Below are 14,160 nucleotides of genomic sequence, written 5' to 3' on the forward strand. Positions count from 1 at the left end.
GTTGATTACGATTCCACCAAACGCAGTGTTGACGTGGAGATAGGTACAGCACAGTACCATACTGTACATTCACTGCTTGTCCCAGTTACCACCTGCACTGCAGCGGCCCCACTAATTCACAATTATGTGTGGAGTCGAATTCTATGTCTAAACTCAAAACTGTTAATAATCACTTCTTATCTTTTCTCCGCTTCACTGTCATTAACTGTACAGGATAAACAACAAAAGGAGTGTGGTGGGAGATAACCATCACAATTCAGCTCAAACACCACGATTGGTCAACACTAAACCCACAATCACGAAATCGGTACATTAGAGGTTGCCTGCGATTGGTCAAAATGGCAATATTCAATATTTAACGGTTTACTGCAGTAAAACAGTATTTGCAGAACAAGGTTTTCCAGATATTGTTTGGTATGCTGTCTGAGTATTAGAATGGCCACCCCAGAGTCCAGACCTGAGTGCCATCAAGGCCACATGGGATTACCTGGAAGCAGAGAAGAACAAGAGGAACCCAACTAACCTTACATAACTGTGGAATGTACAACAGGATATTTGGCACAATATTCCTTCTTGGTTGTTATCTCCATTTGTGGGTTTCAGAAAGTGGGAGGAAGTTCTCCCAGAACTTGAAGTATCCATCGTCGTTTTAGTGAAGGATTGTGATTCATGGGCTTCGTTGTGAAGTTATTTTTTAATTTTTTTAAATTCTCAGTTTTGTTCCAAGGGATCTTTTCAGGATTGTCCCTGAGTCCCGGACAGCCTCCATCTGTGGTTAGTGTGTGATCATATTCCCAGGGATGGTTTGTCGGATCTTCGTAAGGTTCTTCTTTATCATTCCCATTGCTCCATTATCACTGGTCCAATTTCAGCATTCTTCAGCTAAAAAGGATCTTTTCACTTCATTCTTGAGGTCTTGATATTTGGTCATTTTCTTGATTTCCACGTTATTGAGACCAAAATCGTTGTGTACTGAAACCTCAATTAACAATGCTTTCTTTTCCTTTTTGTATCTGAGTACTATGTCTGGTCGCAGTGCTTTGTTTTCCATGTCCATGCTGGACGGCATCATCAGGTCGTACGTGAGTGTTACCTCCTTGTTTTCAACAATCGTTTTTGGTTTGTGTTTCCATGAGTTTTGTGGGACTGGGATATTGAGACTTTTGTAGACGTATCAGTAGATTATTCTCCATACCTGTTGGCTTTGTGTGTACAGCTGCTCTGACATGAGTTTTTTTACATCCTGATAGGAGGTGGCTCAACTTTCTGTTCCTACCTTGCAGAACCTACACTTGCCTGATTGACCCAGTCTCGCTATCTTCTTCAAGCCATTGTTGTAGCGTCCTTGGTCTCGAGTATTTATAATGGTTCGTTCTCCTTCCCAATTGAGCTGACCTCTTGTTAGCCATTCCAGTGATCCTTCTTTGTATAACCCAATCTGTCCAACTCCTTTTTTTTAATATCTCCATGCTTGTTTGTGTTTCTCCCCGTTGTCACTGTACATCTGGTGGTATTTCGTCTTGTATTTTTTTGTTGTTGTTGCAGTCGTTGGGGCTGTATTTGTTGCTGTTTCGGTTTCATGTGTGACATCTTCTATTCGCACCTGTTTTTTGAAAGGTGAGCGAGAGATGCCTTTTCTGGCTTGTGTACAAATTTTATTTGGTAGTCTATTGAACTTTTCATATACTCTGCTGATCCTACAGTTGTCGCTCTGTGCGCTTGATTGAGCGCCATCAGCCCGCCACCTCCTCCTTTCCTCGGCTGGTGCATTCTCGGGATGCATCGATTCTTGTGGAATATTTTGTGGATAGCAAGGAGTTTCCTTGTTCTGATATCTCGTTTATTGATTTCTGCTTGTGGCCAGTTTACTATTCCACAGCTCATTTGGAACACTGGTGCTGCTAGTTGGTTTATGGCTTTGATTTTGTTCCTTGGGAAGAGTGAGGTATGTTTTCAGGATCAGCCTCGTTCTACGCAGGTATTCTTTGGTAATTGTTTTGCGCCTTCATTTGTGACATATTTGGCAGCCCTCTTCCACTCCAAGGTATTTGTATGATGCTTCGTTTTTAGCTGCTGTATTGTTGTATCTAGGTGGATTGAGGAAATTGAAATGAGGTCATTTGGCCCATCATTGTCATGATGCACCCTCCGGTTAATGTTTGCTCCAGATTTAAACGGCAATCTTCTTGATGGATTTACCAAAGTCTAAGTAACCTGGTCTTGATGAGGTGATCCAGCTTGTATTTAAATATATCTGGGTGAACTTGTTATCCAACTTGCTGAAAAATGCCAAAAGTATAAAAGCCTGACCAAATGATGGTTGTTTTTTAGTTGTTTTTGTTGTTGTTGAGGCCTCTACACATTTCATTAAACCGAGTTTCTGGGAGGTTGATGTAATGGGAATCGAGTGAAGTGTGTGATCATCAATGTTTGAATAATGCCATCTCAGCATGAAATGCATCACGTCGTAATCAACAATGAGGATCTTTCAATTACATACCTTATGGTATTTATGGCTTTTTATTTTCCTGTTCATAAAACATTAACCAACATGGGTTTTGAGGCTTTGTGTTTGTCATCTGGTTGAAGAGATGCAGCACAGTGATCTGTAAACTCCATAACCAAAGATGATGTCACTGGAAGCCAAAGTTCAGCTTTATGTGAAAACAACCTGCCTGTTTGAAATGAGAGTGCAAATTGGCAACGATGCCGCTCTGAAAATGACACGGACACATTTTCATCGTGATAAATGGCTTTAATAACATGAGTGACCACTGATTGACCCCAATATGAGCTTGTGCGCATCTTCTCAATGTCAAAATCAGATGATCCTGTTCTCAATGTGGAGTGTCGCGCCATTTTTCGATCACACCCACTTCCAGTTGATGAAAAACTATGCGTGGACTCCTCCTTAGGATGTCCCACCAAGCATGTTCAATCAGATTCAAGTGTGGAAATCGTACGATGTAGAGAGATGTTTGGAAGTACAATGTCAGCAACATGCATGGTGTGGATGGGTGTTATTGTCCATGAGGATGGGGCCTTGCTGTTGGGTCAGAGCAAAGACTACAGGTGTAACACTGTCATCCCTTTATTGAACACCAGTTAAAGCATCCCTCTGAGTGATTTCAATATCAGTTCTTCAGCCAATTTTAATGCCACCCCATGTCATCAAGCTGTCCCCACCAAACCCATCCTGCTGCCTAATGACACATCTCCATACTCTATCCCACCCATCATTGAAGTCGAGTCGTGGTGAAAACAACGTGGCACCATGGATTCACCCTCAAGTTGTGATGTGTTGCTCGTTGCATGTATGCTCTCCTGTGCTGTGGTTGAGAGATCTGGAGCAGTGGTCCTGACCTCATACTGTTACGAATCTGGAACCCATCGCACACAATAGCTAGAGTCCTTATAGATCAGTTATATCGGTAAGTATGTGTTTCTAGGTAGGGTCCCGTCCTATGTTTAATGGGTGATGAATTGTGCGTGCGCTGTGAATTATTTTATAGTTAGGATTTTTACATCACCAACAACAACAACGACAACAACAACCCTCTGCTCGCGGCATTGTCCGCGCTCTTTGCGCGCTCGCCGGCATGCGTGCGTGTGTGGAATTCCATGCCCCAGGTGGTGTGGATTTCGCACCAAATATGGTCACGAAGCATTTCGATCTGGCTTGGCCCAAATATGGGCACGGAGCGTTTCGTTCTGGCTGCGCGCCAAATAAGGGTATGCATAATTTTCCGCCCAATGGGCGATGCACGGACCAGAGCCGGGGAGGTCCTTTGCAAGAAGGCGGAGCTTCGACACACCGTCCACCCAATGAGAGCAGGCGACGGGGAGCGGACTGTGCCCCAAAAAGAGAAACGATGGGAATAGATTGAAGATTGGGTCCTGTCTGCTCAAGTGCGCTTCTGTCTGGGTCTGCGGCCGACTGCATCCCGCGCATCCGAGGCGTCTCGTCTGGCGCATTATGACAAGCAGTCGACCATCTCATTACGGGAGATCACCTTGTCTCGCCTCCTCTGGGTTCGGCTGCCCTGGTCCATTCTTTGGCAACTGGTGCTCCGGGGAGGCGCGGACGTCGAGCCGCGCAATCGCGGCCAGGTAGCCAACACGTTCTCTTCCCTCAGCTCGTCTTCCCTCCGAGCTGAAGGGGCAATAAAGACCTCGAGGTCCATCTCTTTCTGGGTATTTGTGTGTGCATGTGTGTATCCGTGGGCCCTGTCTCTAAGTAGAATTGTTCAAGGAATTGCTTGTATATTTGATACCTTTCTTTATTCATGATAACTCTGCTCTGTGTTCCCCTCCCCGATTATTGTTGTAAATAAATATCCCCTCTTGTTGAATGTACCAGCTCGTTTCTGTGTTTCTTTCATTGGCTTGGCACGCTGTGTATTGAGAGATAGCGAGGGTAAATTGTTCATTTGGTCCGGCGCGGCTCTGGTAACTCTGCTCGGTTACACCGGATCCGAGTCGTTACCTGCAACTCGGATCGGACAGAGTCGGCCGAGGGTGTGGTTCCCCGGTAGTTAGACTGCGTGGGTATTTAGGTATATTGAAATTAGGCAATTAACCCTACCCCACGCCGTCGAAGTATTGGCGACCACGGTCCTTTAAGTGACCCGTCTGCTCCGGAGTTATCCGGGGTGATGACCTATAAATTCCGGGTGTTCGGTGGAGCTGACTCTACTGCTCCCCCTAGTGGTCATGCTCGCCACCGATACTCAGCCCCGCAACAATACTATACTGACATAAAAGCCTGTTCTATACCATCTGACTAAATTTGATGGTTGATTGTTTTTTTTGCAGGTAAGTCTGGAGATATGCTTTTGCAAAGTGGTTCCCTCTGGCAAGGTTAACAAGAAAATGATCCTCATGAGTGGTTGTGACCCTTGGGTAACCTCACCGAGTTCTCTCCATGAATTGTTATTATTGTACCTTATCAGTTCCCGAGAAATGACACTGCGATGACCATTGTATCGGGAAGCAGGAGCTTTCCGAGTCCGCCATTGAACCATCCCGACGGTGTGAGCTAACTCATCACATGTTAAATGATGCCTAGCCATTCCTACACTGGCTTGGACCACATGGGTGCCCAATTCACGGAGGGTGTTGACATTAGTCGCTTGCAGACGTGGATGTACAGTATATTCTGCGAGGGACGTGATTTGCGCGTGACTTTCCGGGTTTCTTTAGTCCATGTGACGGAAAATGTAACGTGAGGTGTCACACACTAAATTTCCCGATCGAGTTTCTTTCATTGATAGTCATGATTTGAAAACTCTTGATGAAGAGGGTCCTTAACTGAGTCCCTCGTTGATTTATCATTTCCAGAGAGTTGGTTAATCTTTTGTGAAGAGTATACGTGAAGTGACCCATCCTTTGATTAACTGCACGGCTGAGATTGGATTTTGCACGTTTGCAACTTAAGCCTCAACCGAGCAATATTGTGTTTGACCGGCACTCGCTCACTTTGCACTAAACAAACCCAGCAGTTATCTCTATCTGTGATGGAGTAAACATGACAAACGAGAAGGGCACTCGGTAGAGCGCATACCTCCGCCACGTAATGCCTGATCCACGAGAACATATCGGGCCCGATACATGTTTGAAATATCATGCTATACAGTGCTATATCGTTTTTGGCCCGATCTCTCAACAGTGAAGAATCACTTTAACAATTAAATAATTCTCCTAGCGAGACCTGGATTCGGATCTTCACCAAAATTGAATCAATTCTTCCTTGTCACACACACACACACACAACGTGTTCACCAAGTTTCGTACGAATCCGTCCACTGCTTTACGATATAGCCTGTACACTGACAAATAGACAGAAAGGGGTGAAAACAATAACCTCCTTTTTCGTCGCTAAAACTTTTTTGTTTTTTTGTTGTGCACACGTTGCAGGTCATGGATGTAAAAACGACATGAAGGATAAGGACATGAGGGTACAAAGAGAACCTTTTCAGTTCCATTTGTGGAAGCTAAGGAAGTTTGACATGGATAGCATTAAAGCCGAATTCTTCCAATTGGGTGAGGTGACGGGATTGAGTGAGATTAGTGAACACTGCACCGATCGCCATGGATTTGCCAATGCACCACAACATTGTTTGCCTTGTCTGTAAATATCCATTCGCTACATCATTATATAATTAGTTATTAATAATGCTGGTTTGTCTGGTGGGTACTGCAGCTGCACATTGGTTCTTCTTACAGATGAGGGGAAGAAAAGGAGGTTCAGGGAATATTGGGTGGAATATGAATAATAATATTTAATACTATGTTCTAATTTTCATATCAACACATCACAAAGGGGGGATATGGAGAATACAGGTTAGGGCTGGTGGAGACAAGGATTTCAAAAATAGTACGTGTTGCTTCCTTGCTTGACGCTCAGCATTTGAACTCTTAAAGGATACATCAAGGACAAACCCCGTAGGTTGACATCCAGGGGCAGGAGGAAATTCCCTCTTAAGTGCCTTACTGAGCACGGAGAGAAAAGTGACGCAACAAATATGGCATCATTGGTTCCCAGAGTGCTCTGGGAAGTGATGTGATCCAAAACCTCTGCCATTTTGCATACGCAATGTATATATGGAACGTAAACCAATGCTGCACAATAACGCTCGCATCAGCATTGTCATCCCTTGTACAAGTTGCTTCTTGTTGCCACACTTTGATGCCATCTGGTCGTGAAATGGAAAGTACGAGAGTCGTTCAAAAACCTTTAATTATTGTGATTATTATTTTTATTATTATTATTTCATACATGGTCAAGGCTCGTGGAAGAGCTAGGACACACAACAGATCAGGACACAACATCATAAAGACAACAGCAGGAGAAAGGGGAAACACCCACAACAGGGCAGAGGGAAAGAGTAGATGGAGACGGACAAACACTGGATGCAGGTAACGATGAGAGGTAGGGGGGAACACAATGTATTGCAAGGGGTGGCCAACATGGATACATAAGCAAAATTTTGGGAGGGTTGAGGGGTGGTTCAACAGGTGTAGAAAAGATCATGGTTTTGGATGGGGGGATGACTTGAGAGATGATGGTGAACAGCTGTCTTGAAGACCTGGAGGGAATAATAAGATTGAAGAGTGTAGAAGGTGGTTCTTTCCACAGTTGGGGAAAAAATAGGAATTAATGAGTGGAGCTGAGCAATGGTTCTGGATTCAGGCAGTTTCACAAGGAGGGATTTGCTGGTGGACCGTGTGCATCTTGCAGATACCTTTGGGGGTGGGGGGGGATAAAGCATGGAGAGGGTAGGGGGTGCAAGACCAGAAATGAGGCAGAAGAAGACAGAGAGACCGTCGACCTGTAGGCGATGGTGAAGTGATAAGCCCATAGACTTGGCTTCATCGTGAGAGATTCTAATGATTTTGAAAGCCTTTGTTTCTATGGCGTCAAGTTAAGCAAGATGTGAAACTGAGGAGCCAGCCCAGAAGGGGGAGCAGTACTCAATAAACCTGTGGATGAAAGCCTTGTAGGTGGATATGAACTCCGGTGTGCCAAGGAAGGACTTTGCACAATGGAGGATGCCAAGTTGAAGACCTGGAGGGAAGAATGAGATTGAAGAGAGTGTAGAAGGTGGTTACACTGGTGGGGAAAAAGAGGAATAAATGAGTGGAGTTTAGCAATGGCTCTGGATTTAGGCAGTTTCACTAGGAGGGTGTTGCTGGTGGACCGTGTGCGTCCTGCAGATGCTAGTGATGTGGCTTTGGAGGCCAACTTTGAAATGTGGCTTGCCCAAGAGAGATAATGGCTGAGAGTGAAACCCAAAAGTTTCAGTGGCAGAACTTCTTTGAGAGGGTTGTTGAGAAAGTAGATGGGAGGCTTTGTGGTATGGTCCTTTTGGAGGGATGGAGGAGAGGGTAGAGGGGAGATGGATTTCTCAGGAATGAAAGACATATTCCAAGTGTTTGACCAGCTTGTGATATTTTTTTTGATGTCCAAAGAGAGGGAAGAGGTTGCTGCCTGTCTGTCAGAGGGATCAGGGATATCACAGCAGAGTGTTGAGTCATCAGCAAAGAGATAAAGAGGATTTTTCCACAGAGTAAGTTAGATCATTGATGAAGATTAGGAATAAAATGGGGCCGAGAACACTGCCTTGGGGTACTCTAGCCATGACAGGGAGAAGAGATGAAATGGTTCCGTTGAGAGCCACACGTTGCTTGCGGGAGTGGAGAAAGTCGGTAATCTAACAGTTGAGTTGGCCTTGGATTCCACAGGCAGACAGTTTGGAGAGCAAGGCAGGATGCCAGCCAGACTGTATCAAAAGCTCGAGATAATCGAGGGCGATTGCTTTGACTTGTCTGGCATTGAGGATCTATGCCTGGTGTTGGCTTAATGGTTAGGGTGGTGGGCTTGGGATCCCAGGATCCTGAGTTCAAATCCCACTCTGCTGTTGAACTAATACCAGGTGGGGTTGACTCTGCCTGTCATCCTTCTGAGGTTAACAAAATGAGTGCCAGCTTGCTGGTAACCTGTGTCGGAGTGGCGACCCGTCCAGGATTGTGCCCAGCAGCCAAGGAGACTGCTTTGGCAGCACCAATGCTCTGCACAGAGTGTGGTCCCAATTGATGGATGGATGGATTGAGGACCTCCATCCATTGGTGGGAGAGTAGAAGCAGCATGTCCAAAGTGGAGTGAGAAGGTCTGAATCCAAATTGTTGATCTGAGATGAGTCTGTTGGAGAAAAGGAATGGTTTTACGTCAGCTGTGATGATGGATTCCATGACCTTGCTGATAATTGGAAGTAACCTAATTGGTCTGTCGTTAAGGGGATTCATTTTTCCACGTTTTTATCCCCTGCCGCGTGGCGGAAGGGGGATATTGTTGTCACCCAGGGCGTCCGGCTGTCCGTCCGTCCGTCCGGGCGTCAACATTTATAGCTGTGAGTGCGATAACTCATAAACTGTTTGCCATATCGATTTGAAATTTGGGTCACACATGAACCACTTGAAAAGGAAGAACCCTGTTGATTTTGGGCATGGCCGGATCCAAGATGGCCGACATGGGGCGGCCATCTTGAAAAAAATGTTTTTTTCGCCATATCGATTTGAAATTTGGGTCACACATGTACCACCTGAAAAGGAAGAACCCTATTGATTTTGGGCGTGGCCGGATCCAAGATGGCCGACTGGGGCGGCCATCTTGAAAAAAATGTTTTTTTTTGCCATATCGATTTGAAATTTGAGTCACACATGTACCACCTGAAAAGGAAGAACCCTATTGATTTTGGGCGTTATGGTGTACGAGGTGCAGTGGAACACGTGAAGCAAGAGTGTTAGCATCAACTCCGCTTTATTGCGCGTCCTGATGTACATTCCTGCCACCCCTCGCGGGCGAGTCATGATATACGAAAACCCAATCACGTGATACAGCACACTCCTCCCCTCGTAAAATGACAAGTCAAATGATGAAAGGACAATCATAACATGACCACCCGAAACCAATCAACACTCATAATCCTCCAAGTACGGCGGCCGCACCCTGACCCGCCTCGGACGGGCAGCGCCGCCAGACAGCCCAGGCTCAGACGCCTCCCGGCTCGGTCGAGGTGACACCCTCGCCGGACTCGCGCCATCCGCAAAAACAACCGCCCCCGGCCGACCAGCCTGCCCGACGTCCCCGGGCAGGACAGAATCAGGCGAAGACCCCCTGGGCATCGACACATCCGGCCCTGGCGATACAACGTCTGGCCACGGCGACACTACAGGTGGGGGTCCCACATCGTTCGGCCCGGGGGGGTGGGGGAGGGGGTGACGCTGAACAGCGATCATGCATTTGGTCCACGTGCCGCTTCCACACCTCCCCACCATCAGTCCGCACCATGCAATTCGCCGGCCCCAGTACCACCGAGACCACAGCCGGTACCCATTTGGAATTGTGGAAATAACCGCGCACCATTACCCGCTGCCCCACATCGAAACTGCGCAGCAGCGTCGGACGCGACACCGCCCCACTCCCCGACCCTCCAGGTCTCAGCAAATCCAGTCTGGACCGCAATGCCCGTCCATAGAGACGAACGGCAGGCGAATCACCCGTGACAGGATGAATCGCGTTCCTGTAAAGGAGCAAAAAGACACCGACCACTGTCTGCACAGGTGCAACACCCCCCCTGCGCAAAGCCCGTTTCAGCATCTTAACAAACGACTCAGCCTGCCCATTCGTCTCAGGATGATACGGTGTGGACCTTAGATGTCGAATACCTTTTTGACGCATAAACTCATCAAATACACCTGCGATGAACTGCGGACCGTTATCAGAGACCAGGATCTCCGGTAATCCTTTATTAGCAAATATCGTCTGCAGTTTCTCTACTGTAATGTTTGCTGATGTATGCTGCATTACTACAACCTCCGGCCATTTAGAGAATGCATCGATCACAATCAAAACCATTTTGCCATTAAACGGCCCCGCAAAATCTACATGGACCCTCTGCCAGGCTCTGGCTGGGGTAGACCATAGTCCCGAAGCTCGACGCGGGTTATCAGCATCTGTTTGACACGTGGCGCAACGCTTAACCAACTGCTCAATGTCTTTGTCCAACCCCGGCCACCACAACAGGCTACGAGCAAGACTCTTGGTCTTCACGACGCCAAGGTGACTGTCATGCAGTTCTTCCAAACACCGCTGCCTGAACTTCAGTGGAATCACCATCCTCATTCCCCACATAATGCACCGTTGGACCAACGACAGCTCCGATGCACGCGACGTGAAAGGTTTAAATGCCGGTGTCGGAGGTAGATCGCTCCAATTCCCCGTAGAAATCGCCTGGACGACACGGGCGAGCACCGGATCACGAGCCGATTCCACCGTGAACTGTCTGGCCGTGATCAGCCCGCTTTGGACCTGGCCCAGCGCGAACACATCGACCCGGTCGGCCGCCTCAGACGCAGCTGGACCCTCCGCACACGGCAAGCGTGAGAGCCCGTCGCAGTTAGCATGCTTCTCGGTGCTTCGGAACTGAATATCATAATTGTAAGCACCAAGAAACAGACACCACCGCTGTATTCGCGCGGCCGCTACCACCGGTACACCGCGTTCGGGTCTCAGGGTGAATTGAAGCGGTTTGTGATCCGTCTGCAAAGTGAAATGCCACCCCAGCAGGTATTGATGAAACCTCCGCACACCCCAGACAAGGCTGAGAGCCTCGCGCTCGATCTGGGCATATTCCCGCTCTGCTGCGGACAGGGTCCGGGATGCAAAACAAACAGGCCGCTCGGAACCATCGTCCATCCTGTGGGAGAGCACTGCCCCGATGCCACATGCAGAGCTGTCGCATGCCAATAAGAGCGGACGCGCAGGCTCGTAGTGCACGAGGACTGTATCCTCTGTGAGCAGCCGCTTGACGCGGTCGAACGACGCCTGGTGTGCAGGCCTCCAAGCCCAGCGCTCGTCCTTCGTGAGCAACCGTGTTAACGGCACAAGTTGTGAGCTGAGCCCACGCACGAACCTTTGGTAATACTGGGCCATACCAATGAACGAGTGCAGCTGCGTCTTGTCGCGAGGCGGTGGCATGTGTTGAATCGCCTCCACCTTCCAAGGACCTTTCAACAGCCCCTCCGGCGTGATGATGTGCCCGAGGTATTCCAAGCGTTGCTTGAAGAACGCGCACTTGTCCCTGTTCAAGTGCAGGCCGCACGCTTCTAGCTTTGTCAGCACTTGGGCAATGTTCGCAAGGTGCTCGTCCGCCGTTTTCCCCGCAATGAGCACATCGTCCAGGTAGGTCTGAGCGGGCAGGCCAATGCAAACCTGATCCATGGCTTTCTGCCTCAAGGCTGGGGCTGAAGCAATCCCAAAACAGAGTCGGGTATATCGATAGAGCCCTTGACACGTGTTGATTATCAAAAGCTCGCTACTCCCGGGATCCATCGCTAGGTGAAAATATGCATCACGCAGGTCTAGCTTCGTGAAGTATCTACTCCCCGCCAATCGCGCATATATTTCATCAATTGACGGCAGTGGATATTGCTCCACGCTGAGCCCCGGGTTAACCGTGGATTTGAAGTACCCGCACAATCGGACGTCTCCATTCCGTTTCAGCACCGTGACAACCGGGGTGGCCCAATCTGAGTACGACACCCGTTCGATCACTCCACAGGCCTCCAGCCTATCCAGTTCACCCTTGACCTTGTCCCGCAGGGCATATGGCACCGGACGTGGTTTACAAAAACGAGGAACCACCCCCTCCTTCAGGAAGAGCTTTGCCTCCACGCCCTTGAGTTTCCCAAGGTCGTCGCAAAACAAACCTTGATGTCTTTGAAGAATCTTCTCCAACTGATCCTCCCATCGGCTCGGCACGGGTTGCACCAGGTGAACTGCGGCCCAGTCTAGCCTGATGCGGGACAGCCAATCTCGGCCGAGGAGAGACGGGCCCCTCCCCCGCACGACGTACAACGGAAGCGTGGCGACCTGGCCTTGGTACCGCACAGACACGTCTGCCATCCCGACTGGCGTTATCTTCTCGCGGGTGTACGTAAACAGCATGAGGTTTGACCTGATAAGCTTCAGGCCGTTGAGTCTATGCGCGGTCTGTTCGCCGATGATCGACACAGCCGCTACCGTATCGACCTGGAACGTGATCGGCGTTTTGTTCACTTCGATTTCCATCGTCATCGGGTGCGCCGCCGCCGGGCCAATTGAAAACAGGCTCAACAACGGCCGCCGGTTCCGCCCCGGGTCGCCTCACCCATCGCCGTCCATGACCTTAACGGTGGCCGGCGCCCCACGGCACACACGCTTCAGATGACCCAACTTGTGACAATTTAAACACATGGTGCCTTTATACGGGCACGCACGGCGCAGGTGTCGACCTCCGCATCCCAAACACGTCCGCGGGGTCACCTCGTCGCACGTGCGGCCGCGCGGAGACGTCCGACCCGCACCGAAGGTCGTGCGCGCGTCCCGGGGTACCCGCGACCCCGCGTGGCCGGTGATGGCCCGAACATCTCCGCGAGTCTGCTCGACCGCTGTAGCCGTGCTGACCGCCGAGTCGAATGTAATGGCTTCAACCTTCAGCCGTAGAACCGCCGAAACCATCTTCGCATCCTGTAAACCAGCAATAAAACGATCTCTGAGCCGAGCTGGATGCTCCCCCGCCGTGAACTTGCAGGCCAAGGAAGAATGCTTAATCCGCGCCACGAAATCAGCGACGCGCTCCTCTGCACCTTTCGAGAAGCGATCAAACTGGTATCGAGCGAGCTGTAATGACTTCTCCGGCACCATGTGTGCTTTGATCTTATGCACAATGTCCCGAAACGACAGCGCGTCATCACGGGGCTTGTCCGGCGCAACCAAATCACTCAGTAGTCGATAATGCTCCGCCGAAAGCGAAACGAGCAAGATCGACTTCTGTTTGCTCTCGTCGACCACATCATTCGCGTGGAAATAGCATCCCAATTGCTCCGAAAACAATTCGAAGTCGTCTCCGACAAAAACGGGCACATGTCCGTTTTTAACCATCCTCGTCAGCCAACTATGGTGTACGAGGTGCAGTGGAACACGTGAAGCAAGAGTGTTAGCATCAACTCCGCTTTATTGCGCGTCCGGATGTACATTCTTGCCACCCCTAGCGGGCGAGTCACGATATACGAAAACCCAATCACGTGATACAGCACAGTCGTGGCCGGATCCAAGATGGCCGACTGGGGCGGCCATCTTGAAAAAAATTTTTTGTAATCAATGGAAAACCGCTTATCTGATTTCAATTATTTTTGGTTACTACGTTCCTCACCCCTGGGGAACTTTTTCGAGATGATGACCAAATGGTGTCTTGTTTCCAATTCACCTCCCTCATTATCTGGAATATGTATGACCTTTTTCATTCAATGGTTGGGGATTCCCCATCTCTGATGGTATATTTATGTAATGCTGTGCTGTTGGGTGATTTCCAAGCAGATGGAAGATGATCTATGGTAAATAACAAGGTGAATAGGGGAGAGAGTGGAATTGCAAGAGCAGCAGAGCAGGTTTTTAGGACACATGTGCAGATGCCCTCTATTCCAGTTGCAGAGTCAGTCCAGGCTTGCCAGAAACAAGGGGGGGCGGGACACAATATTTTGAAGCAAATACAAAATTGAGGCATTCAGCCGTTTTACGAGCAGAGTCTGCTGTGGTGCCATTTGAAGCCAGGGAAGGGA

General features: G+C 48.8%; 1 protein-coding gene across 5 annotated transcripts in view; it reads left to right on the top strand.

Annotated features, from left to right (window-relative positions):
- The window catches only part of PBDC1 (polysaccharide biosynthesis domain containing 1), a 48,694-nt gene that overhangs the window by 23,543 nt on the left and 10,991 nt on the right, over nucleotides 1–14,160 (top strand). For 2 of the 5 annotated variants that reach the window (XM_085870426.1, XM_085870449.1), the window contains exon 6: nucleotides 1,037–1,082. The exons of 2 other annotated variants lie outside the window; for them this stretch is intronic. In XM_085870426.1, the coding sequence (XP_085726552.1) occupies nucleotides 1,037–1,082 (46 nt within the window). Of the gene's footprint in view, nucleotides 1–1,036; nucleotides 1,083–1,283; nucleotides 1,368–14,160 lie in introns of all 5 variants that reach the window. One more of the 5 variants, XM_085870442.1, reaches the window with a different exon arrangement.

The sequence above is a fragment of the Eptatretus burgeri genome, chromosome 1, assembly GCF_056783735.1.
Source record: "Eptatretus burgeri isolate ZD-2024b chromosome 1, Ebu_testis_v1, whole genome shotgun sequence".
In the NCBI taxonomy this organism is placed as follows: Eukaryota; Metazoa; Chordata; class Myxini; order Myxiniformes; family Myxinidae; genus Eptatretus; species Eptatretus burgeri.